This window comes from Harmonia axyridis, chromosome 1 (genome assembly GCF_914767665.1).
Source record: "Harmonia axyridis chromosome 1, icHarAxyr1.1, whole genome shotgun sequence".
Taxonomy (NCBI): Eukaryota; Metazoa; Arthropoda; class Insecta; order Coleoptera; family Coccinellidae; genus Harmonia; species Harmonia axyridis.
This window is the reverse complement of record NC_059501.1, coordinates 24,836,460-24,862,365: the sequence shown is the minus strand read 5'-3', so window position 1 is coordinate 24,862,365 and position 25,906 is coordinate 24,836,460. Positions and strand designations below refer to the sequence as shown.

Sequence of the window (25,906 nt, the reverse complement as noted above, 5' to 3'; positions counted from 1 at the left end):
TGAACAGTAGCTCCATTCTCCTCCCCATAGATTTTTCACTCGTCAGGTTTTGAAAAAACCTATTTAAATTAAGTGCTTTATGAAGCAGCAGTGGCCTGAAAGGAAGTCAGAGAGGAGGTCTAGTACTAATACCAAATATTTGTTGGATCTTGAAGTATTGAACTCTCGAAGAGACTTTTTGGAGGAGTGATACATACCTAGAAGATTCCGCTGAGAATTTTTCTTCCGGTTTCCTCCTTCCTTGGAAACTCTTTCTTATACATGCGTTTTCCTATACCACACAAATTTTTCGGGTCAGTAAAAAGCATTCGTGCTCTCTTTCTGCTAAGTAAACCTATCAGTCTCTTCGTTTCCTTTAATTCTCGAGTGATCAGGACACACAAAAAAATCATTACTTGCATCTACTTCATTAATTTCTTCTTCGGTACATACATCCCAAGTTTGAATCGATAATTTATGAGAGCTCTGTGGTTTAATAGCCGCTTGACTATTAGCATTGCTATTGTAATCTATTGTAGTGATCTTAGCTTGGCCGAGAGATGGCGCCTTGGGCTGAGCATCTCTCGCTAAATCTGCATCGCTTGTATTTCTATCTAGAAGACACTTGAAGAGGAGCCTAACAAAAGTGAATAATTTGTACCTACCCTGATACTCGAGACTGGTTCCTGTTGTAGTTGGTTTTTGTACCATATGTGTACCAATTATGGTATTTTTTTGTGGTGCATTACACTTCTCAGACTTTCTTTTTTTTTAACTGACTACTCGACTTGCAAATCAAGCTCATGACCAATTACATACTTCAGAAAAACGGGGAGCTATTCCGAGCGTAGTGCTGATCGTTTGGGTATCATATAGGAAATGGGAATTTCAACTTTCCTTACACGTCAGACTCTATAATGAGTAAAATTCGCACAGGAGTTCCTAAGCAGAATGCCTTTTCCTGCTCTCTTGAGTCCACATCTTAGCGCCAAAAGTGCTAACCAGGTGTCCGATGGCGTTTGACTGGCCTACTCCTCGGTACAAAATACTTCTAAGGGCACCTGTGTATCGGTTTTCTGTGCTAATAAGCTTGGTATTGATATGTTTCAATAGTTATAGTTAGTTTTTTATAGTTGTAGAAAATTTTGAGTTCCTATCTGTTTTTGATTTCTAGGATGAAGTTTTTGTCATTTTTTGGTAATGGTATGCTTGTTTTCTTAATTTTCTTAACGATATGCTTGTTTATTGTAACCCTCTAATGGGGAACTCTCCTGTTAAGTATAATGTAGATTTATTAATATTATTATTTCTTCTGATTTTGCATGATGACCGAAATATTGAAGGTGGTACCTTTTCAATTTGACACACCTTATAAGATATTTTTTCTACATTCATGCAAAAAGCAAAACTTTATTGAACTATATTTAGTGGAAAAAGAAGTTCTTTATTGCACTAGTGCAATAACGTTTTTATTGCACTCATCTGTCATTCTACTTCAACGTGCTGTCATCATGACAAACAAATATTTCAGCCTGAAGGAAATAACGATGTACAGTTACCAAGTACTAGTACGTTTACAGCAGTAACAAATCAAGAAATGGATTTAAAATGTTCTTCACTACGAAATATTTATATTGAAAAAAATTGCACCAATCGTTCATTCACTTCCAACATTGAGGCTAAAAAAAAGTTTGAGTTAAATTGTTCGTAACGTATTAGTTCCTGTTTCAATGCAAATTGATATAAATAATAAAGTATTCAAGTTGCGCTTTTCATTTTCCTACACCTAGTGCCGCACCTCAATAAATCATTTTTTGCTTTTTGCATGAACGTAGAAAAAATGTTGTATGCAACTCGTGCAAAAATTGTTTATTGCACTCGACGTGTTGTCCAACTCGGCCTAACGGCCTCGTCGGACAATTTCACATCGAGTGCAATAAACATTCACTTTTTGCACTTGTTGCATAACCAAACTATAAGGTACCTGATATCAGAGTTTCATAGTCCTTCTTTGATTATAAATCATTTTGTTTCAATTCATCCGGATATTGAATAATAAAATATTGATACAGCATTATAAGATTATTATGAGACCATTATTCAAATATCACAAAATGAAATAATGAACAATTTTAAAACATGAAATAAAATTCTACTTGTAGAAAAACACATTGAATGCGTTTTTCTTTATCTGGTCTTTATAACTTTAATCATAGATCGTTTAGTACCTACTCAAACGTTAATCAATCACAAGTGACGTTGAAAAAGCTATCGCAACAATTAGTTCTTTTCTAAACACTTCCTGACTCGCGTTTCTTTCATTGTAAGAATAATGGGTTTTGATATAATTGTTTATTCACAATATCGGGTGATTTTTGAATACCTATAGATTGTATGAAAATGGAGGGAAAATACCAAGAATCTGTTATTTTCAGTATAAAAGGACAAGCCATACTGAAATGCTCGTATAACGGTTCATAAGTATTTTGATAGCTACATCGTGAAGTTCAATATGGTTTCGAAAAGTGTTGTTTTTGCGTTTGTTCTTTTGACTATCTTATTTGTTCAGTTTTCAGAATGTTCTCCTCTAGGTGAGTGATAAAAAAATGGTCGAAACGAATGCCATTGAAAAATTGCTCTTCAAGAATCTCTGATTGCAATTCTTTATTAAATCGAAATATAATACCTATTATCTTTAGAGAAAACACGTATCGACAAGTATGTGAAAAAAACCACAAGAAGTCATGATCACCGCATCCAGATATTTATCTCATCCAAAAATGAAAACTTAGTTGAATGATATTATGTTGAATTTTGTTCGCAAATGTAGATTTTTGGAAAATAGGAAATCCTGATTCTTTCGATTTTATTTGGACGGTATATGAAGTAAATGAAGAAAAAAAACATTTTCATTTTTCAGAATTTGTAGAAAACATTCAGCCTGTTCCACAAAATTAGGGTGCGAAATTGCTGTTTATTGAATTTTTCCTCAATGAATATTGATCAGCTCAATATTTTTTCAAAATGAAACAAAATGAAAAATATTTCAGCATAAAAGCAAAAGTTACCTACAAATAACAAAATACATTTATTCCACATTTCTATTGAAATCTGAATCATTCATTCCTTTTTTCTTGATTCAGATAAACTCACAAAGGTAGAGAAGCCATCAGAGAAGAAAGATGAGAAGAAAACGGCCATAGCAAAAGAAGAACCAAAAAAAGTGCTCGAGGATATCAAGAAGAATAAAAAAGCTGACGAAAAAAAACCCGAAGGAAAAGATGAGAAGAAAAGTGAGGAAGATACTTCAAAAAAAGGAAAAGAAGAAAAGAAAAACACGGATGATAAAAAAAAGCATGAAGAGCATAAACATGATCACAAACATGAAGACCACAAAGATCATAAACACGGAGATCATAAACATGATGACAAAAAATCAGAAAAACATGAAGACAAGAGACCTGGCAAAAAAATATAAATAAATTTTGCTAGAATGTAAATATTTGATAAATTTTTCAATACAGTTCGCTAATAAATTCAAACTGATATTTTCAGTTCATTAGGGTTTTCAATTAATAAATGAATATTTATTTTATCTGACTTATTATTTTTAATAACAGAATATGATTTAGATTGAGAAGTTATTTCCAATTTCTCCTGAAATACTAATGATTTATTTCAATTGATACATTTTTTGAGATGAAATTATTAACAGCAATTTAGTGAGGCAATAATTGGAGAAAATTTACAGTAGATTCTCTCTCAAAATTCCTTCCATTGAGAGGAGTTCATAGCACGTGGCATTCTAGTGAGCTGCTAAAGTTTAACTACTCCTCAGTACTTTTGTGATCCCACCACTTTTCAGGATGAGTGAAGCATTTTCAAACTTTCCTCTGATTTACCGAATTTTTCTACCACTTGCAAGAATTCAGAATAAGTTTTCACTCTTTATTTTCAATTTTAGAACAACTGTTTTCTCAGCCTTTGATAGGATTGAACAATTAGGAAATATTCAGTATAAGTTTTTTTTTCTAACATTTTTCTCGAATTTTTATGGTTCTGATGATCAGCTCGAAATTTCGCACAGAGTTATAGTTTTAGTTCCGCGATCGGCTTGAAATTTCTCTCGTAGTTTCAAAATTGTGATTCTAAACCCAAGTGAAAATTTTCATCTCGATTGAACCTACAGTTTCGAAAATAACAGGAATACGAAATTTTGCCCATTAACGAAATTAACCGCGGCATCAGAGATCGGGTCTTATCCTCAGAATTTCAAGTTTCTAGGTCCTTCTGTTCGAAAGTTCTGATGTATAAGAACGGACGAAATCGAATTTGAGGACGGATTCAGTATCAGTGAGTCGAACTTTATTATTGGAGGTCATTCCTGGCTCGATTCGTAATTCGAAAATTACAGACATTATGACAGAACGTTATAAAAATATTTCCGGGAACTTATCAACATAATCAAGAAATAGAAAACATGATAATACTGAAAACAACATTTTTCACCGAAAAGACACTAGTTTCGGAGTTGAGAGGGGTCTATACCGTTTCAGCTTTCAGTTCAAAATTAGTACGCTTTATTTCAGGCTAGAGACAATCGATTTATATGAGGTTTTCACTATTTTTCATTTTAAATAATACGTCATTATTTCTAAATTTTTTTGGACTGAAAAAAAAGAAAAAGAATGAAAAATAAATATATGCATGATCAGGGCCGTCGCTAGCCAAAGTGCCGCCCTAGGTAGAGATCCATTTTGCCGCCCTAGACAGATACCCATTTTGCCCTCTAACAGAAGTTTTACTCTGCAGAATGCTAAAAATTAATATTGAATAACCGAGGTCCAGCGCCTGCTCAAAGTTCCTACCGTTCCATTTTTCATGGATTCAAATTTTAATCCAATAGATGATTTAGGATAAGTAGAATGTAATAAACAATAAACTAAATTTCAAAGAATATATGAATGAGTTACGGTTTCAGACTCTTCGTTTTGTTTCTTTGATATGATGAATATTTATTCACGATGCAAAGATGTTTAAGATTAGTAAATTCGATAAAAAAAATCATCAGTGAAATTCGTTTGAATGAAAAAATTATTTAATTCGTTCTTCCAGTAAATGTAGATAATGTCGCCCTCCATTATTTGCCGCCCCTTTATAGTGGGCCCTGCATTTTCAGCTTCCTAGCTCAGTTTCGATTTTAGAAAAAGCTTGAAAATTTATTTTTTTTTTGTTTAAGATTATCGAGTTGAACAATCGGATAATGCGGATGAACCATGATCTAATTCGAATGCTCCCACGCCCAACACTAGATAGTTTGATATAAAAAATGAAGAATATTATAAAATAATGGAATGTCGTATTAAATAATAAAACTTCTTATGTTTCTTGAGAAGTATTAGTTTCAGTTGGAAGTGATGAAATGAAATCATTTTATTATATTTTGCGTTCCATTCTGAGGAATCAACATTCAGATAAGGGAATTGAAAAGAAAATGATCTAGAACCCCAAGTGGCAATAAAATCCGGCAACGTAAAGGGAACGCCGACAAGCCTGATGAGTGCATGTGTTTTTTTAGCGTCAATAACTCGTAAACAGCAGTATGATGCCCGCCACTCACGAAGCGTTTCTTCCAGCGTTTGGTAGCAAGCGTCGAAGAGATTCCAGTCAGACAGCTCGGGACACGGCCGTACGACTGTTAATCAGAGTATGAACTTGACTGCCCGACTGGAGTAGCAAGCGTCGAAGAGATTCCAGTCAAACAGCTCGGGACACGGCCGTACGACTGTTAATCAGAGTATGAACTTGACTGCCCGACTGGAATCTCTTCGACGCTAGCTACCAAACGCTGGAAGAAAAGATTCGTGAGTGGCGGGCTTGAGGGGATCACGCTACATCTGGATATTTATGATTATTATGTATAATGCGGAACTTTTATGGTTTTAGATGTTATTTGAATTTGTCGGGATTCCTTCCTGTTGTTGCTGACTGAATTAAATCTCATTTGGTACTTTGAATTTCTATACATGTGATATTTGTTGATCAAGCTTGAAATGTCGCCCTTGAATTTTGCCGCTTTAGTCGACCGCCAAAAACATTTTTTTTTATGATTAATTCACATGAAAATATTATACAAAAAGTCTTATCACAGACTGAAAATGCGGTTTTTATAAAATCAAAAACCTAAAACGTTTGTTGAATTCTTACATGTGGTAGAAAAGGGCGGTAAATCAGAGGAACTTTTGAGATTGCTTCATTCATCCTGAAAAGGGGTGGTATCTGAAAAAGGCTTAGGAGAGAGGAGTGGTTAAACTTTGGCAGATCGAGAAAATGTCACGTGGTATAAACCCCTCTTAACTTTTGGATATATCCTTTCCGATATTATCAATATAACAATAACACAACTATATCTAACCCTCTATTGTTTAAATTATCGAAATATTATTTTGGAATGGAACTTGATGATGCTGCATCTTATTCGTCGATTTTTCATTATTATTTCATCAAAGAAGTGGTTTTCCACTTGACTTCTACAAGTTATACATTTTAATGTTTTAATGCTGCATTAATTTCTAACTTTTTACTAGACAATTGTTACTTATTATCTGTAACTTTCTATTATCTGATGCTGTAGGAATGCATACATTCTAAGTATATTTCGTTCTATATATATTTTAAACTCGTTTATAATATTTTTATGTTTTGATGGTGAAAAAAGTTAAAAGTTATATTTCCTTATGAAGTTCATTATGTCTTTAATGTGATAATCCAATTATCGGAATCTGATTTTTGTAGATTTGGTATTTTGTGGAACGTGTTATGTGACAATGATTGGTTTAATTGGAATTACATATGCCATTGACATTTGTTCGTAAATAAGTATAATCCACCTCTTAATCATTTGGATTCTCTTTTCACTATCCGTATATTATAGTCCAAATATTATAACGAGTTTTCTCTAAACCTAATAATTAATTCTGGTATATTCATTTCATTATCTCATCAAAAATGTATCAATTATCCGGCACCTTGATGCAGTCAGGTTTAGCTCCAGTTTTCCAATTTTTTTCATGCTTACAGGAAGCAGTTCTTTTATCCAGCTATTCTTATTGGATCTAGCCTCCCTCTTAATCTTATGAACCCACGACTTTCCGACGAAATGAAAGCTCCCACGCTGATATGCATGATGTTTGAATTCTAAAGGAGAATGCAGATTTGGAGCTCTATTCAATCTAGAAGCTCTTTATGATGTTAGGATAATCTTTGAATATCAGGTTTTTTATGATGGAGGTTTATCGTATTGTGTGTTTTTCAATGCCAAATTATTGTGAGCTACGGCTGAATTCGAATAGGGAGATAGGATTTCGTTTTTTGACATTTTGAATACAAATTGTGAATGAATAATTATTGAATTTAAACATTTCCTACAGATTTTACTGTGGTATTATTCTGTTGACAATGTAGAATGGAAGTGAATGGAGATAGAGAGCATTCTCAGGAATCAATCTGAAATTGTTCACAAAATCAGCTAACTAAAACAGTGAGAATGTGAAAAAAAGTACATACATAAATACAGTGACTTAAAGTAAGACGTATTGTAACAAAATATTTAGGAGGGCTGGTGTATAAAATTGAGGAGACTTCTAAATCTTAATATACGATTCTGCCCAATATAGATGGCGGCACCAACATAATTATTATTTTGCATGAATAATAAAGAAGACATTAAACAGAGAAAAAAGAACCTGTTTCCTCATAATTATAAGCAAAATTCCCAGGACGGGTGATTTCTCGTGTCGAAGATATGAATTGGCCACCAAGATCCCTTGATTTATCGTCTTTGGATTTTTTTTTTGTTATGCGATGGATCGTGCTTATATCGATAATCCTCAGACTAGTGACGATCTGAAAAACAACATCCGTCAAGTTATTGGTGAGATAACGCCCGAAATGTGTCTGCGAGTCATCGAAAAGTACCTCAGAAGGAAAGATTTCTGTAAGAGATTATACGAAGGATATTCGAATGATGTCGTATTCCCCACATAAAAGCAAGGTTCAACTGTTATAAATAAAAATGTGTCTTATTTAAGTTCACTTCCGGAACCACAAACCCTTTATTTTATTGTTATCCTTAATCTGGATAAATATTTTTAGAGATATCAAATTGAAAGAATGAAGAAAATATAAGTACTTGTAGCCATGAAACCCAAAGTCTCAATTAGATCGGTATGGTAGATTTCATTAATTCAGAAATATTCACATGGCGTATATAATTTTTAAAATCTTCGAACGATATTTGTGTACAAATACCTAACTGTTAATAAAAGAAAGTGAACCAATTTTCCAAATTTTTATCCAGTTTATCCTGTGTATAAAACAATTTACAATTTAAATGAGAGAAATCCCTATTACCTTTACTGAAAATCAATACAATTGAGATGGATAAATCGAGAGAGGAACTATAGGTTAAAAAAAATTGAAACTTCTGGTAATACCAATGGCAAGTGAAAAATTTTCTTATCTCATTCACCTAGAACAATTTTTCATTTTTGAAAACTTCATTTGGCTTTTAGATAATTTTATGCGATACGGTTAATGTGAGGAGAATCATTAATTTCCCTTGACATTCAAACAGTTGGAGCAGTTTAATAAATACTGGAATTATGGAAAAACATCATAGTACTCCCGAACTATCAGAGAAGATCCAAAGAAATGGCATTCCTACCAAACATTGTCTGTTTAGTTTTACTGTTGCACAACGTTCCCCATTCTTTAGGACTAGTTGAAGGTAAGATCAAAATTTTTTATTAGGATTTCCTTAAGCATTAGGACATTTATGCTACCTATGAATAATTGAGTATTATCAATAGATTGAAAATTAAAGTACTTTGATAGAATTGGTTCAGATCTCGAACACCAAGGTGAAGTTGATGTGCATTATCTGACAAGGGTTTCTGTATTATTTCTGAACTAACGTATTAATTGTTAATCGTTTTTCGCTTCTCAGACTCCATTATACCCTTTTCTAGACATAATATAATGAACAGAAATCTTCAACTGGCCGGCTAACTGATTTGGCTTATATTTAAGACATTTCTATCTCTCACTATATTCTAAACCTCTTCTCTTCGGTTCAGTTTCCCAATGATCAATTTCATTCTTGGCACTTTCGATTAACTGATTTGCTTTATGTCTATTTTACTGTCTAGGTCTTTCAATGTCTGGAAGATTTTGGCATGGTTAACCTTTCTCACACTCTGGTATGGTACGATATATCGTTGTCCACGAAAAATGTTTATATTCAAAAAGTCCAACTACTGAGCTTTAGGCATATGCCTATAATTATGAAAACACTTCCTCTAAGCTCCAATTTATGAGCCATTACGCCACAATCAATTTTGTCAACCGATCTATCATTAAAATGACTCGGAATTTTTTCTGTTACTTGAAATTTGTGCCAAAAATTTTGAGACATACATCACAGATTCGATCGCATATTTAGATGTGATATAACAATTTTAAACTTTATGCCGAAATTTTACGTTAATCTTGTCGCGATAAGACTTTATACTCTTTTTTAGTTGATTTTGAATATGAATTTTTTTAATTCTGACGAGATATTATTTTTCTTGAATGTTTTAGGAGCCAGAGGAGCTAGTTGGCATTTGGATGGTGATATAGCAAATGGCCTTGAACACCCAGGAAAGATTATTAGTGAACTTGGTGGAGACATCAAGAATGGTGTAGAAGGGTTCGCCAATAAAGCTGAACAAATCGGAGGTAACGTCATTGATGGAATCGGGCATGGAGCAGAAAAGATTGGTTCTGAAATCATAGGTGATATCGAAAAGGGAGCTGAAGGTGTTGTTAATGGAATTGAACATGGTGCCGAAGCTATTGAGTCCGGTGTCATAGGAAACATAGCTAAGGGTGCAGGGGAACTGGTAGAAGATGTAGGAAAAGGAGCTGCAGGCATTATAGGAGGCATTGGAGAGGGAGCTGAGAATATCATTGGAGGTATTTATGTTATTCCATAAGATAATCCAAAAACAACTATATAATTTTATTCTTGAACCATTTGAGAATGCCTATTTTCTTGAAGGAAATTCAAACCAAAAAATACGTTTATCCAGTATTTGATCCGCCACTATGCATCGAACATTTCCAGACTGTTTTCGGCTCGGAATGTTACTCTTCCAGTCTAGGATGTCAAAATGTATCCCTTCTGGTTTTTTCCCAAAGGTACACTTTGAATTGTAGGTAAATTAACGCCCAAAAACTCACATAAACAACATAGAATTATTGAACTTAATATAAGATGGAACGCAGATTTCATTTCGTCATTTCCCCTCCTAAATAATGTATCTGCTATGTCGAGTTTATTTCTGAAATATTCTCCAATATATTCTTCAGCAATCTTTAAGGATTTCTGGCCCTCATGCGTCTTTAAAGCGATTGGATCCGTCCCAGTATTGACCGTAATTCTTGGAGACGACCAACAGAAACAATATCTTGTGTATCAGGCAAATCAAACAAATTTGCAACAATTTGCGGAATTTTGTACAATTTGTACTCCCATTTCATAAAGAAAAAATTCAACTACTGAGATTTTGTGTGAAGTGGCATATAATTTTCGTTTATCATAAATGATCTGGGCTTGGTTGTTTTCTTATCAGGTATTCGGATCGGAAGAAGAAGATTCTAATTCTGAATTGGTTAAAATTAATTGTAAATTCTAAAATATCATCAAATTCAATTACGATATCTATAATATTACCTGGTTTTTCAAAATGCAAGTAATTCTTTCTGTATTCAATAACAGATATAGGTGAAGGAATTGAAAAAGGTGCAGAGGGTATTATAGACGGAGCCAAAGGAGCTATTGATGGCATTGGAGGTATTGTTGGAAAACTCACTCCAAACAAAAATAAAAATCATGGCAAAGATGATAATAGTCACGAACATCACAACAAACACAAAAAAGGAGGAGATAGTAAGGAGAAGCATCATGGTAATAGCAAGGAAAAGCATCACAAAGGAAGCGAGGAGAAACATCACAAAGGAAGCGAGGAGAAGCATCACAGAGGAAGTGAGGAGAAGCATCATGGACATCGAGAAAAACATCACGGAAGTGAAGAGAAGCACCACAATAAACATAAGAAAGAAGACAGCAGAGAAAAACATGGAAGTCATGAAAAACATCATAAGAAAGATGGCAAGCATCATTATAACCACCATACTGGTCGTGGAATTGACAGGAATTCTGGAATAGGATCACGTGACGGTATCAAAACACCCATCTTAGATCTTTTGGGTAAGTTCGAATAAGTAATAGTTCCATTTGAAAAGATGAAATTCATGAGTCAGTTTCAATGTGGGATTGAATGCAACTGGTAGATTCAATTTCAATATTATGAATAAGCTGATTGATAGTGTGAACATCACCAGTCCTATTTGGATGAAATTAGTCCGATATAGTTTGTAATATAAAAACAATGAAATTAACTTTTTACATTCATTTCTTCTCTTGAAATCTTGGCATTCATGAGTGAGATCTTATGCTGAAGATTTCAAAACTAGAACTTAACTACTGATTTTTAGTCAGATCTCTATGTTTTGTGTTTTAGGATTGACCAAATCGATCTGCAAGGTTAGTTACGCAGCCGAGACAGTCATTGCTGATCTTGGTGAATTACATATCTGGGCAGATAAGCAAATGGGCATGGTAGAACATGCAGCAGTGAACTATGTAATCGACAACGTCGTCTTGAAGGCATTAGATGGAGTCAGGAGATATCACAATAAAATAGTAGATTTCATTATTGACGCTCATATTGGTATTCAGAGGTTGGTTACAAACACCATAATAGAAGGATATAGAGTGAGCAAAGCTCCAATAAGAGAATTATTTGCCTGTTATTGATGAGATAAATATAAAATAAATTATTTCTAGTTTGGAGCTTTTTCATTCATTTCAACTATAAGTTCTTCGTTCATAAATTTTAGTCAATTTTAATGAATTAACTATTTACATCAATCTCAGTTCAGAAGTACACATTGATTTCTTACTTCAGCATCATTGGGGAGAATAGATGATGTCTAGCAAAAACTTGTCAGAGAATTAAAAAAATTGAAGAAGAATTGAAGAAGTAGAAGAACCTATGAAGGTGTTACAAGGGTGGAGAAGAGGGGATATAGGGGGGGGGGGATCACAATACCTCAAAAGATTCTAAAATAATTCTTTCCTAATCAACCAACAAATACACATACAGGGTTTGAATTATTTAGAGGGCCACCACAGGGATATCGAGAACTGTTAGAAATACGGGGTGGCTTGAATCACAAAAAAAGTTGCAATATTTAGGGATTATGTGTTGGTGTAAACAGATCTGAAATATCTCCAACGGTTCCCGAGATATCTCGAAAAAAACTAAAAATCGAGATTCTCTTTTTTTCTGTACAACTTATTTGTTTATGAAGATAACTTCACAAAATTCGATTTGTAGCTATTATCCAACGTAGGGATTTTGATGGCGTCGTCAGATTTTGTCTGCTTTCCATTGTTTCAGAGACGTGATACTCAATTTTTTTTCTTTTGGTTATCCTTATGAAGTGATAAAAAAAATTACGAATTCAACAATGTGTCACACTCTACGAAAATATCGGGTCTTGCTACGAATTTGAATTTCCTTAATTTTTCTCATTTAAGTAGCATGCTGGTGCCAGCATCATCTCATAACTAGTTACTTCATTCAGTTGTTATATGAAACCATCACTTAATTTTCGTAAGAAGCTGAATCCTGTTTGATAAGTAAAGAATCATTAATCACGAAATCATGCTAAAGCAACACTCTACATAGCGTACAGGGGCGGATCCAGGGGGGGGGCCATGGGGGCCATGGCCCCCCCCTCGCGGACCTTATAACTATAAAAGTGTATCCTGAATTCCCGAAAAATATACACTCATTAAGTTTTAAATTTTTTTTTTCCAATAGATAGCTTTGGTTATCTGTATTACGCGTTTAATAAGTCCGATCGGGTTCCACAACATGGCGTTAGAAAGATGAGATTTTGTACTACATCATCTTTTGCGACAGTTTTGTGATAAGTTTACTCAGCGCGCGTTGAAGATGGACAAAATAACAAAGAAAAAATACGTTATATTTGAGTTTTTCTTCGATAAAGGCGAAAATGCGAGCCAAGCGGCTGAAAATTTAAATAGTGTTTATGTTCTTGATACTGTAATAGCCAATTACGCGCAATTTTGTTTTCGTCGATTCCGTTCCGGTAATTTTTATGTCAAAGATGCTTGATGCTGGAGACCAATTGTCTAAAATATCGACAAAATCAAGGACATTTTCGGGTCCTGTTTCCATTGCTCAAGAGTTGAAGATTGCGTAAAAAACCTTTTTGAACCATTTGCAAAAGGCTGGTCTCAAGAAGAAGCTAGATGTATGGGTACCACACGAGTTACTGCAAAAAACCTCTTGGACCGAATTTCCATTTGCGAATCGCTGCTGAAACGCAATAAAATAACCCCATTGTGGAAACGGTTGGTGGCTGGTGATGAAATGTGAATGACTTACGACAACGTCAAGTGAAAACGGTCCTAGTAAAGAAGCGGTGAGCTGTCGGAAACGGTCAGGAAGGTTTTGCTGTGTATTTGGTGGGATTGGCAGGGAATTATCTACATAAGCTGCTCCCCTAAGGCACAAATATTGACTCGGATCTGTACTGTCAACATTTAGACCTTCTGAAGGAACCAATTGCCCAGAAGCAACCACCAGGAGAGGAATTGTGTTCCTTGGGGACAACGTAAGGCCACACACATCAATAGTGACTCGCCAGAAGTTCTTATGCATCCACCTTATAATCCGGACCTGGCACCAAGGGATTATCATATCTTGCTGTCCATGGCGAACAATTTTGCTGGTGAAAAATTCGTTTTAACAGAGACTTGTGAAATTCGACTGTCTCAATTTTTCGCCAATATCGACTAGGGCTTCTATGAGGGAGGCATACACAAACCTTCAAAAAAGCAACAAGTTATAGAACAAAACGGCGCATATTCGAAAGGAAACGGATCATTCTAACTGTGGTAATTAAATCTTGATTTTTATGCAAAAATAATGATTTTTTTCTATACCTCATACTTTCTTGTGCCCGAGTTTTCTCATGAAATACATCTACATATATTCATGAAATTGTTCGAACTTGTTTTTGTACTACAAATATTTTGGAAACTGAATATGATATGATTTACTAAAATACATCTTTCTATAAAAAAACACGTGTCTTGATAGGCACCAACAAAAAATTCCGCTATTTTGCTAATCGATATCAGCCGTGACTTTCTATGGCCCCCCCCTCAGACATCGCCTGGATCCGCCCCTGATAGCGTACAACTGGCAATGTCTGTAGAAATTGTTCTACATAATTTGAAAAAGAAAAGATTAACAAAATTAATTCGTGAAACATATTGTCGGTGTTTAATTTCTTTTCTTTTAATAATATTGAAATTATGTTTCACCAAGTCATAAGCGAGGAATCAATTTCGAAAATTCATTGGGATATGAAAATGAAAATTTCGGTTTTGGTTATCAAATACCAGTCTTATAATTCTTTCGCTCCTAAATTCAACGCATGTCAAAACAAGTTTTCGAATTTTCTACCGAAACGAAATCATCATTATTGAACCTCCAGCTTCAACCACGGTTCACTAGTTCATAACTCTCAGCTTCAATTCAAAAATTCCCTGTTGGAAATAATTAAGTGCAGGAACTGAAACCAACGAGCGCTGCAAAGTTTTCTTTCGCCTATGCTGAATTGAACGGTTCATTATATCAGAAACGCAATAGAGGGGTAAATTCTAAATTTCTGGCTTGAAAGTGGGAAATAAAAAGAAGTCGCGAGTCAAATGATGCGCGAAAATTTAACAAGTACTTCACGAGTACTAGCTGGGAATTAAATTAAGGGAAACAAGGAAGTGGGGAAAAATTCCACTAATTTATATTTGACATTTAGTTGGTTTGAGGTTTCAGTAAAAGAATATTTGCATATAGGTGAATACAAAATGACATCGAATTATATGTGACTTTGATTATAATCACTACAAATTGAGAAAATTATAGTGGTATTGAGTGTCTCTAATATTGAAAAGCAGCTCCGTATCTAGGTACTATTGCGCCTGTGGCAATATCTTAGACAGCGCCCCCTATTTTCGAAGATTTTTTTGTCATCGATTATATTTTCTTGAGGTATTTTTTTGTTGATAACTTAAGTTATATATTTTGTGATTATTTTATGCTTGGTAGGCAAATTCTAGGAAAGGCTAGCAATATTTTCAATGTTTCCAGCAAGGGCGTAGAAATGGTTGATAATTATACCCCCCCCCCCATATTTCCAAAATATAAAATTTCAGAATTCTCGCAAAGACGGAAAACGAAAATTTTTCCATAAAAAGAACCAATAATCATTTTACTTTCCTCTGAAATCGACACGGAGTACAAAATCGAACCCTTTTACGAGTTTTATGAGTTTATTATCGCTTTCAAGAGTACTTTTACTGCACTACGAGCACATCTATGTCCGAGGTTTATTATTTTTCTCTATCTATCCGCTTTGTCGGTGTCGCCCCTTGTTTGCTATCTGTAATTTTTGCATTTGTAATCGGTATGCACTTACTCGTTGTTTACGGTTTTTGTTTCATTCTCGTTACAAAATTTCAATACTGTAGTTATCAAAGTACTGAACTGAGTAATCGCATCGAAAAATTGTCTGGGCCGTGTTATACAATTTATTGTGATTCATTCAAATTGCAATTTAATTGTGCAGATATCAGTTTTGAATTGATTATATCTAAACGGTGTTCCTAATGTGTACCAATGAAAATGACAGATTTCTCGCATCATTTTGAGAAAAAAGTCCTATAACATGAATCTGCAAACGCTTTGGTTTTGAGATACCGGTGTTGAAGTTTTTTTTTTCTCATAGCACCTTCCCTTCACAAGATATTTAACTTGAATTGGCATAGATCTTCCGATTTAATGTTTTCGTCTTGTGATATGCTTATTTTGTATGACAATCTATAGGGTGATAATTTTTCTGGAAGGGTACCTGCTTCTTTCCACCAGAACTATTTTTTGGTGAAGCACTGGTTTTATAGGAAAATGTGAAAAGAAAATCTGGTCTAGTACAACACTTTTTGGTTTGTTGTAGTTTTGTCGTATCTGCTATCGATTTCGAAAATAAAAACAGCTCTCTGGTAATCCTAAGGAAAATCCAAATTATTGTGAAAATCCAGTTAGTGAGCTGTGATGAATAAATTAATTATAACTCATGGTATTTATCAACAAATTCTGTAGCGAAGATTAATAAATATTCGATAAACTAATAAATATAAGCATCACTAAAAAGTATGACTATACAAGAAACACCCCGTATCTCGAAAACAGAGCGTTTGTGGGCTCATGTTTATGGGACTTTATGGGACACCTTTGCCACGCCCCAGTCTCAGTTTTTACTTGATTATTGATTATTTTGATATTTTATCTCGATTTTTAAAATCATCTGAATATTCATGAGATCAAATATTGTGTGAGTTAAAAGAATTATAATAGTTATGTTGTGGCTGTGTTTTACTCTCTAGCTATGCCAACCCTGGCCAAACTGAGGTCTTGTGGCCGTTGTTCTTCTGCAAGGGATCAGAGAGATTAAAAATAGAAGGCACGTACACAGTTTTCAATGTGTATGAGGTCAGTACAAAAAATTGGTTCAAAAGTTTCTTTCTTGCTTTTGCACTAGCTGTACAAGGAAAAACAATTTGGGCCTAGATTGCCTGATATCACTTATTGTGCTCCCTCCTGAAGAAAATTTGCTATCTAGTTGTCCTGAAAGATGCACGGCAGTAGAGCTTTCCTGCATTATATTACTAGGTGAATTGAGTGACATCAGAAACGGATTTCAATATCCCATGACTGTCAGAACATATAGGTATAGATGTATTTATTGGAGTATCCTTCACGAATTTTCTCCAATTGCAGACAAGAGCGGCATAAGTTCTGCCTTCATTATTGAAGAGTTCATCAATAGACATCACTGGACAGACTAAAAAGTAGGACCTCCTTTTAGTCTGCCCAGTCCTCTAGGGATAGACTCTTCAATAATACAGGCAGCACTAATGCAGTTCCTGTCTACAATCTGGAGAACATTCGTGAAGAACAATCGTGAAGAACAATCTCGACATCAGTCCCTGGGAACGTCAAAGTAACATTGGCGAATCAAGCGAGACCTTCTGCTTTAAAAAACCTGTCTGGGGTAGACCATTTCTATTTATCTGGAACAATTCCCTCTTAGGGTTTATCGAAATAAAATATAGTAAGAAATATAGTGGGTCAAAAAAATTGGCAAGTCTGGCCGTGTAACTAATTTTTTACACCACAAGTGAAATGTTGAACGGCTTCTTGAAATCAGAAAATTTCTTTTTCCGACCAGGGCATGAATTTTCGACTCTCATACATACTAAATTGAAGCTTCAACCACAAGTTCAGATGTCCAAAGAAAAAAGACCCAATAAATCATAAACACCAAGTTTATGGTACTATCCTCAAAAGAATATGATTCTTGATTAGAAATATTGAGGGAAAGAGTATATGAATAAAATTGTATATTCAAACCTCAAGCATATACTGAAAATTTCAGATACCTTCTCACAAAACAAGTCAAATGGATAGATAACTAGAATTGACCAAGAATCTTTCAGTTCAAAATCAGATTGCAGATTCATGTTATAGGACTTTTTTCTCAAAATGATGCGAGAAATCTGTCTTCGCCTTCTATTCTACTGGATTCAAATATCAGAGCGCCATTTTACCCAGATTAAGGCCTTTAATGGCCCAAATCTGCGTAAAATGGCGCTCTGATATTTGAATCCAGTAGAATAGAAGGCGAAGATTCTGAATGATTTTGAACTGAAAGATTCTTGGTCAATTCTAGTTATCTATCCATTTGACTTGTTTTGTGAGAAGGTATCTGAAATTTTCAGTATATGCTTGAGGTTTGAATATACAATTTTATTCATATACCCTTTCCCTCAATATTTCTAATCAAGAATCATATTCTTTTGAGGATAGTACCATAAACTTGGTGTTTATGATTTATTGGGTCTTTTTTCTTTGGACATCTGAACTTGTGGTTGAAGCTTCAATTTAGTATGTATGAGAGTCGAAAATTCATGCCCTGGTCGGAAAAAGAAATTTTCTGATTTCAAGAAGCCGTTCAACATTTCACTTGTGGTGTAAAAAATTAGTTACACGGCCAGACTTGCTAATTTGTTGACCCACTATATTTCTTACTATATTTTATTTCGATAAACCCTAAGAGGGAATTGTTCCAGATAAATAGAAATGGTCTACCCCAGACAGGTTTTTTAAAGCAGAAGGTCTCGCTTGATTCGCCAATGTTACTTTGACGTTCCCAGGGACTGATGTCGAGATTGTTCTTCACGATTGTTCTTCACGAATGTTCTCCAGATTGTAGACAGGAACTGCATTAGTGCTGCCTGTATTATTGAAGAGTCTATCCCTAGAGGACTGGGCAGACTAAAAGGAGGTCCTACTTTTTAGTCTGTCCAGTGATGTCTATTGATGAACTCTTCAATAATGAAGGCAGAACTTATGCCGCTCTTGTCTGCAATTGGAGAAAATTCGTGAAGGATACTCCAATAAATACATCTATACCTATATGTTCTGACAGTCATGGGATATTGAAATCCGTTTCTGATGTCACTCAATTCACCTAGTAATATAATGCAGGAAAGCTCTACTGCCGTGCATCTTTCAGGACAACTAGATAGCAAATTTTCTTCAGGAGGGAGCACAATAAGTGATATCAGGCAATCTAGGCCCAAATTGTTTTTCCTTGTACAGCTAGTGCAAAAGCACGAAAGAAACTTTTGAACCAATTTTTTGTACTGACCTCATACACATTGAAAACTGTGTACGTGCCTTCTATTTTTAATCTCTCTGATCCCTTGCAGAAGAACAACGGCCACAAGACCTCAGTTTGGCCAGGGTTGGCATAGCTAGAGAGTAAAACACAGCCACAACATAACTATTATAATTCTTTTAACTCACACAATATTTGATCTCATGAATATTCAGATGATTTTAAAAATCGAGATAAAATATCAAAATAATCAATAATCAAGTAAAAACTGAGACTGGGGCGTGGCAAAGGTGTCCCATAAAGTCCCATAAACATGAGCCCACAAACGCTCTGTTTTCGAAATACGGGGTGTTTCTTGTATAGTCATACTTTTTAGTGATGCTTATATTTATTAGTTTATCGAATATTTATTAATCTTCGCTACAGAATTTGTTGATAAATACCATGAGTTATAATTAATTTATTCATCACAGCTCACTAACTGGATTTTCACAATAATTTGGATTTTCCTTAGGATTACCAGAGAGCTGTTTTTATTTTCGAAATCGATAGCAGATACGACAAAACTACAACAAACCAAAAAGTGTTGTACTAGACCAGATTTTATTTTCACATTTTCCTATAAAACCAGTGCTTCACCAAAAAATAGTTCTGGTGGAAAGAAGCAGGTACCCTTCCAGAAAAATTATCACCCTATAGATTGTCATACAAAATAAGCATATCACAAGACGAAAACATTAAATCGGAAGATCTATGCCAATTCAAGTTAAATATCTTGTGAAGGGAAGGTGCTATGAGAAAAAAAAAACTTCAACACCGGTATACCAAAGTTTGCGGATTCATGTTATAGGACTTTTTTCTCAAAATGATGCGAGAAATCTGTCTTCGCCTTCTATTCTACTGGATTCAAATATCAAAGCGCCATTTTACCCAGATTAAGGCCTTTAATGGCCCAAATCTGCGTAAAATGGCGCTCTGATATTTGAATCCAGTAGAATAGAAGGCGAAGTAAACATAAATATAAACATATCACTCTTTTTTGTTCCTCCTCTAAAACAAAGAGTATGCATCGCTAATTTACTGATGAATTAATTTTTGGTCATCCGACCCTCAGTATGTAAATAGGATAATATCCGTAGCGAATAATACAGAGAATTCAATTTAACAGGATGTGTTCAAAGCTCTAATAAGAAGTGGTGAATAAACGTGATGTGTTCAATCCATTCGGAAATATCTACAGTTGAAATTTTGTGAGCATATTATTCGCAATCGAGTTGGAAGTCTGGAGTTGAAGCAATGAAACGATTTTAATATTCAGCACAATATTTCTTAGAAAATCTTAGTCTGGTAATGATATTCGTCAAGATGAAAAGGTGGGTTATTCAATCGTCTAGACAGTTATTCGAATTACATATCTCAATATTGTATAAAGTGATGTAGATTTACGCGGTGGAGTATGAACTTCAGGTTATTCCAAGCCTAAGTGTTTTGCTCATTACTTCTGCATTATACACTTCACGGTTTTATATTTCAATTGACTTCTTTTATATGCTTCTTTTTATGTCTTCATACACATCCGAGCCACACCATTCACATTTCTTATATAACTCTGATAGTTTTGATACTATCCTGACCTATTTCCTGTTTTTTCCATATCCGGGTCGAATATTCCTACTTTTCTCAAAATGACAAAAGATCATGAACGATATATTGATACTCTATCTCGTCCGTGATATTTTACAGGCACTGCAACCCCTTTTTCTATCTCTCAAGAAAGAACATCACATGCTACTTCTCAGCACTTCAAAGTGCTGAAGTTTCATTTACCAATCACCTGAAAAAGGAGTACCATAAAATACTCTGCAGCACTGTCAAGTAAGCATTGAGATATTAGTTCAGCTGTCAGTGAGTAATAGTCACGATTGTCAATCATTCAAAGTTTGAAGAAGATTGTATTTAGGCAAACATGTTCTGTGTGTTGAGCATGAATGACACGCATGAATGTCAAACATGATTGTAAATATCAAAAAATTGACAACTTTTGTGTCCATTCCCTTCACGATAATATATCTTTATCTACTCCTATTGAATTATATATTCATTATTCATCTGCTTTTGAGCAATTTATAGTATCTATTAACAAAGACCGTGAGTTATAATAACTCACTACTATAACTCACTATAATAAATCAGAAAAGATGGATCTGTGCTTCTATGTTTCTCTGCTTCTATTCGATTGGCCGAAAGGGAACATTCCATCATTGTTATCGAGGGGAGGAATGTCCGAGGGAATGTCACTTTATTAATTTTGACGTATTCAAATTAAGTTGATATCTTATTATTGTGCATTTTTTGCTGAAAACGATTAATTCAGACAGTGAAGATGAAATATTATATATACATTTCCAAAAGACAAACTTCATCAGCGTGAGTTATGACCTTCATTACCGCTCGTTGAATAATATACTATTATGAAATCTTTGGTTTATTTTTGTTTCGAAATATAATTCCAATTCTCAAAATGTTGTAAATTTTCTGATATTTATATTGAATTACCTTCATCAAGTAGACTCAATAAACTTTTATAATTAATTTGTCATATTCTTAATTCACGCATGTATGCCAGTTTGTGGCCGCTAATATATTTCGATTCCTTGCATGTGAAACACGAACTGGAGACTAAAGCTTATCATACACTGCATGTTCTCCGTCTACTCGATATGTAATAGAAATCGTGATCCTATATAAGTTCCATATTCAAATAGAAGGTCATCGTTTTGGCACCTTATTGCCATATGTTTTCATCAAATAGATCCCTGAACAGAAAGAGATAAATTCATGCACACACAGATATAGTATGCAAATTCGAGAATAGAAATGTTCACTTCAGCTGTTGAAAAGCGTCTTCTTGAAAAAAGCTCTGATAGCAAACACTTCAACCAATAATATCTTCACAAACCCCTGTTCCTTCTCAAATTTCCGATATATATTGATGAAATCTCAGAACTTTCAATCTTCACCAGTAGGCTGCTTCCTCCTGAACATTTCCAAGATGAGATTCCTGGCGTGATACAGTCCGGGTGTATTATTGAATATTCATCATCCAGGCAGCCTTTTCATCCGCAGTCGGGACTCATTCATCATTCGATCATTTCTAGTCTCTCCTAATCCGTATTTGGTTATCCGGGTAGTCGGAGAATTTTCGATTATCATCCGGATTTGCCCGGAAAACAAATTCAGGAATGTTTGCTCCGTAGAACTCGAGGGGATTACCGGCGATGAGAGGGGCATCCTGGACGCGTATAATGAAGTCGGAGGTGTGCTTTCGAGGAAATACATTTCAGGATCCTTCTGAGTGGAATGGGATGTGTTTTTGGAAGCTTTGAGTAGTTTGAAATTTATGCGAAATCCGCAGGTTCATGACCTGTTGTGATTGTGTTGTGATATACATGTTGAAGAACGCGTGTTTTAGAGGAATGAAGCAAAAAAAGCACTGACAAGTTCCGAATAATATCCGCTGAATATATTTCAGATCGATAAGCAGTGTATCCTAACCAAGCAACCAAATTTTCAATAAAATCGTTCCTTCTCCGTAAAAGTCTAGCTTGCCATCGACCTTAGTCCACCACTTCAAAAACATCCAATCATTTCCTCCTTTTTCCATATCCGGGCCGAATATTCCTACTTTCCTCTCAATGACAAATGATCATTTCTTTTGAACGCACGATACTCTATGCCGTCTGTGATATTTTACAGGCACTGCAACTTCATTTTCTATTTTTCAAGAAAGAAACACCACCTACTACTTCTCAGCACTCCAAAGTGCTGAAGTCTCATTTACCAATCACCTGAAAAAGGAGTACCATAAAATACTCTGCAGCACTGTCAAGTGAGCATTGAGATAATAGTTCAGCTGTCAGTGAGTAGTAGTCACAATTGTCAATCATTCAAAGTTTGAAGAAAGTTGTATTCAGCCAATAATGATCTGTGTGTTGACACGCATGAATGTTGAACATGTTTGTCATATGAATAAGAAAAAAATGACATTTTTATGTCCATTCCCTTCACAATAATATATCTTTAAGGAATATTTGGTTTATTTTTGTCTTGAAATACAATTCCAATTCTCAAAATTACAAAAAAAAACGAAGTTATCAAGTAGACACATAACCTGTTGTGATTGTGTTGTGATATACACGTTGAAGAACGCGCTCCTCAGAGGCATGAAGCAAAAAAAGCACTGACATAAGTTCCAAATAATATCCGCTGAAAATATTTCAGATCGATAAGCAGTGGATCCTAACCAAGGCACCAAATTTTCAATAAAATCGTTCCTTCTCCGTAAAAGTCTAGGGTGCTATCGACCTTAGTCCATCACTTTAAAAACATTCAGAATATAAACCTAATCGATTTTGTGGTAATGTGAATATCGGTTTAAGTTTTTTCGATATTCTCCTTAAATATTATGATTCTATGAAAGTGATCAACATGAAATCTTCAACAGGCTCCAATTATTATTTTACATCTAAATGCAAATTTTCTTTTACATCGCATCTGTAGTTTTGAAATTAGGGAATTCGAAATGTAATTCAAGGGTCCTTTTTCTAGGAAGAGTAGAAAGTGCAAATGAATCATTCCAGCGAATGCTTCAATGTAATTTCATGTATGTACAAATGACTATAGTCTGTTCAAATATAAGACGGGGCAATATAAACAAGCAATATAGAAAGAGGTATTGCTTGTCTAGATTCAAACATCTCATTATGTGTGAATATATAATAAGTTAACGGAGATATTTCAATTTTATATTAATGTAAATAACAACATTATGGAATAATGTCAAAAATTTAACGTGATATGGACCAAATTAAAAAAAAAAAGAAATTATGCTAACCGAAAAAATATCAAAAATCCAAAACATTATTAGAGATAAAATTTAATATACAGAAAAAAATATATACATGAAAAATCTAACTTCATATGCAAAAAATTATGAAGGAGAATCATTTCGAATGTGATTCGCTTTTGTCTTCGGTGTCTATACTTTTTATGTTATTACATACCCGTTGAAAATGAATAAATGAAGGTCTCTCTTAGGTTCAAAGGATTATATCGACATTCCGTTGGCACCCTGTTAGGGACGAACAAGGGATATGACTGTTTGACCAATAAGAGTCGCCCTATGCGCAAACCATGTGATTAATTTTTCTTATACTTGAGCGAACTATAGTTCAGTATTTTACTTTCCGCTAGTTAACCTACCAAAATTAAAATTGATATGTGGTACACATCAAGGCGAATATAAACATTTTGACTTCAATTAATATTCAATTCCATTCAATATTATTCATGAAACTTAAAAAAGAGTTGAATAAAATTGCATTGTGAATCCATCTCACCTGACAATCCATTTTGAGGTGTAATTCTATTCATATTTTCAATACAGCTACTTGATATTTAAGACATGACCGTTTTGAGTGAAACGAATGGAATGTAAGCGAATGTAAGATATTTCAATATACTGTTACTTTCAGTACCAAACTATGGTTGTAGCCATAAAACAAATGAGGATTCCGAATAATCATTCCAACCTCAAAGGAATTTTCAACATTCTTCGATTAATGCAGAAACTACCACAATACTGGACTGTTCGTTTTTGTTCTCTCTCGAATTTTCGGTTTTTTATCTACTTACATCTGGAAACCTGTAAATGGACGGTGTTTTCCCTTTGATGCTGCATTTGAGGAAGCTGTTTGTGAGGCTGTACTTTATCCTCTACCGGAAAATGTGGCGGTGGTGGTAGCTGGAACAATTGAAATCGATATCAGAATAACGTGAGTGGAGAACTTTAGATTGATGTCGTCTGTTAGAAGAGGAGGAGGAGGAGAGGTGTAAGGAGATCTTTGGTGGGATAACAATAATAGTTTCTAATAGTAATATCCATTATTAACTTATCAATTAGATGGAGAAATGGAATATATTATCAGAGAGGGATATTGAATTTCCGGTCGAGTTCATAATTGATGGAATAATAGGAGCACCCTCTTCAACCGAAGTTGATAGAACAGCTTTATCATTTCAATACGATGGAAAATGATATTTTGAATTTCATTACTACAACATTTGGGCTGAATATATTTGAATAATTACCATTCTTTCGGATATTTCCGATGATTCCAATTTTATTGGAATTTGATTGAATAAAATTCAATTAAATGGAAATTTTTACGAGTCTTATGAAGTGACGTTTTATTTTTCCTCATTCTGAATTCAAAATATAAGCCTCAATGAATATTCTAACAGTACATTTGAAAAATGGTAGAGTGATAATGGAGATCTCGGTTATTGAAACTGTAGTTAATGTATACAGGGTGTACACTTTTAAAACGGTCTAACTTCAAGGATAGATTATACAAGTGATTTGCAACGAAAAATGTCATATACACATGGTCGAAATGTTGGTGGTCATTCTTTAATTTAACATTTTTTGATTTCACGGAATTTATCACTTCGGTCCATAAAACCAATTATATCTTATTCATTTCAGCGTCCTCATCAAATTTGATTCCGAAAGAGCATTGAATGTGAGCAGTCATGAGTGACAAAAGATTTTTACGGACGAGTATGGTGGTGTGAAAGTGGTGAATACAATTAGTTTGAAGAGGGCGAATTAAGTCGTATCTTTCCAATCGTTTTATGAATGAAAAATTATAAATGTAGGATCCAGTTATTGTTCCCTGTAAATAATTGAGATGGTCAACAGGATGCTTGGAGACCTATTAGTTTTTTCAAGCGTCGAGGGCATGACAGTTTCAATGGATTTTCAGGGAACGAATTGCTTTTTGTAAGAAGGTCAAAGGAAGTGTTAGTTCTTCGAGATGTCGAAGACATGTCGGGTCGATTACTCGATTGTAAATCTTAGGAGATGTACTGGGGTTAGGAAAGATCGACAACAAGACGGTTGTACCAGATGTATCACATC

The 25,906-nt window shown here is 34.5% G+C and overlaps 3 protein-coding genes across 3 annotated transcripts in view; 2 read left to right on the top strand and 1 right to left on the bottom strand.

Moving 5' to 3' along the window:
- Positions 1–25,906, bottom strand: part of LOC123681658 — a 75,523-nt gene that overhangs the window by 3,900 nt on the left and 45,717 nt on the right. The window contains exon 5 of the mRNA XM_045619927.1: positions 24,619–24,727. Coding sequence (XP_045475883.1) covers positions 24,619–24,727 — 109 coding nt within the window. The remainder of the gene's footprint in view (positions 1–24,618; positions 24,728–25,906) is intronic.
- LOC123674491 (putative uncharacterized protein DDB_G0292636) lies at positions 2,413–3,574 on the top strand. Its single transcript, XM_045609382.1, has 2 exons — positions 2,413–2,570; positions 3,123–3,574. Exons 1-2 carry the CDS (start codon positions 2,492–2,494, stop codon positions 3,455–3,457), a joined length of 414 nt encoding a protein of 137 aa, XP_045465338.1. The 5' UTR covers positions 2,413–2,491; the 3' UTR covers positions 3,458–3,574.
- LOC123674484 (suprabasin-like) lies at positions 8,631–11,934 on the top strand. Its single transcript, XM_045609372.1, has 4 exons — positions 8,631–8,767; positions 9,622–9,996; positions 10,802–11,293; positions 11,607–11,934. Exons 1-4 carry the CDS (start codon positions 8,692–8,694, stop codon positions 11,900–11,902), a joined length of 1,239 nt encoding a protein of 412 aa, XP_045465328.1. The 5' UTR covers positions 8,631–8,691; the 3' UTR covers positions 11,903–11,934.

Excerpts from the sequence above, each read along its gene's own strand:
- LOC123674491 (XM_045609382.1), top strand. The coding sequence starts at position 2,492 with ATGGTTTCGAAAAGTGTTGTTTTTGCGTTTGTTCTTTTGACTATCTTA. Across the intron at positions 2,571-3,122 it reads TTCAGAATGTTCTCCTCTAG|ATAAACTCACAAAGGTAGAG; the intron begins GTGAGTGATAAA and ends TTCTTGATTCAG.
- LOC123674484 (XM_045609372.1), top strand. The coding sequence starts at position 8,692 with ATGGCATTCCTACCAAACATTGTCTGTTTAGTTTTACTGTTGCACAAC. Across the intron at positions 8,768-9,621 it reads TTCTTTAGGACTAGTTGAAG|GAGCCAGAGGAGCTAGTTGG; the intron begins GTAAGATCAAAA and ends TGAATGTTTTAG. Across the intron at positions 11,294-11,606 it reads ACCCATCTTAGATCTTTTGG|GATTGACCAAATCGATCTGC; the intron begins GTAAGTTCGAAT and ends TTTGTGTTTTAG.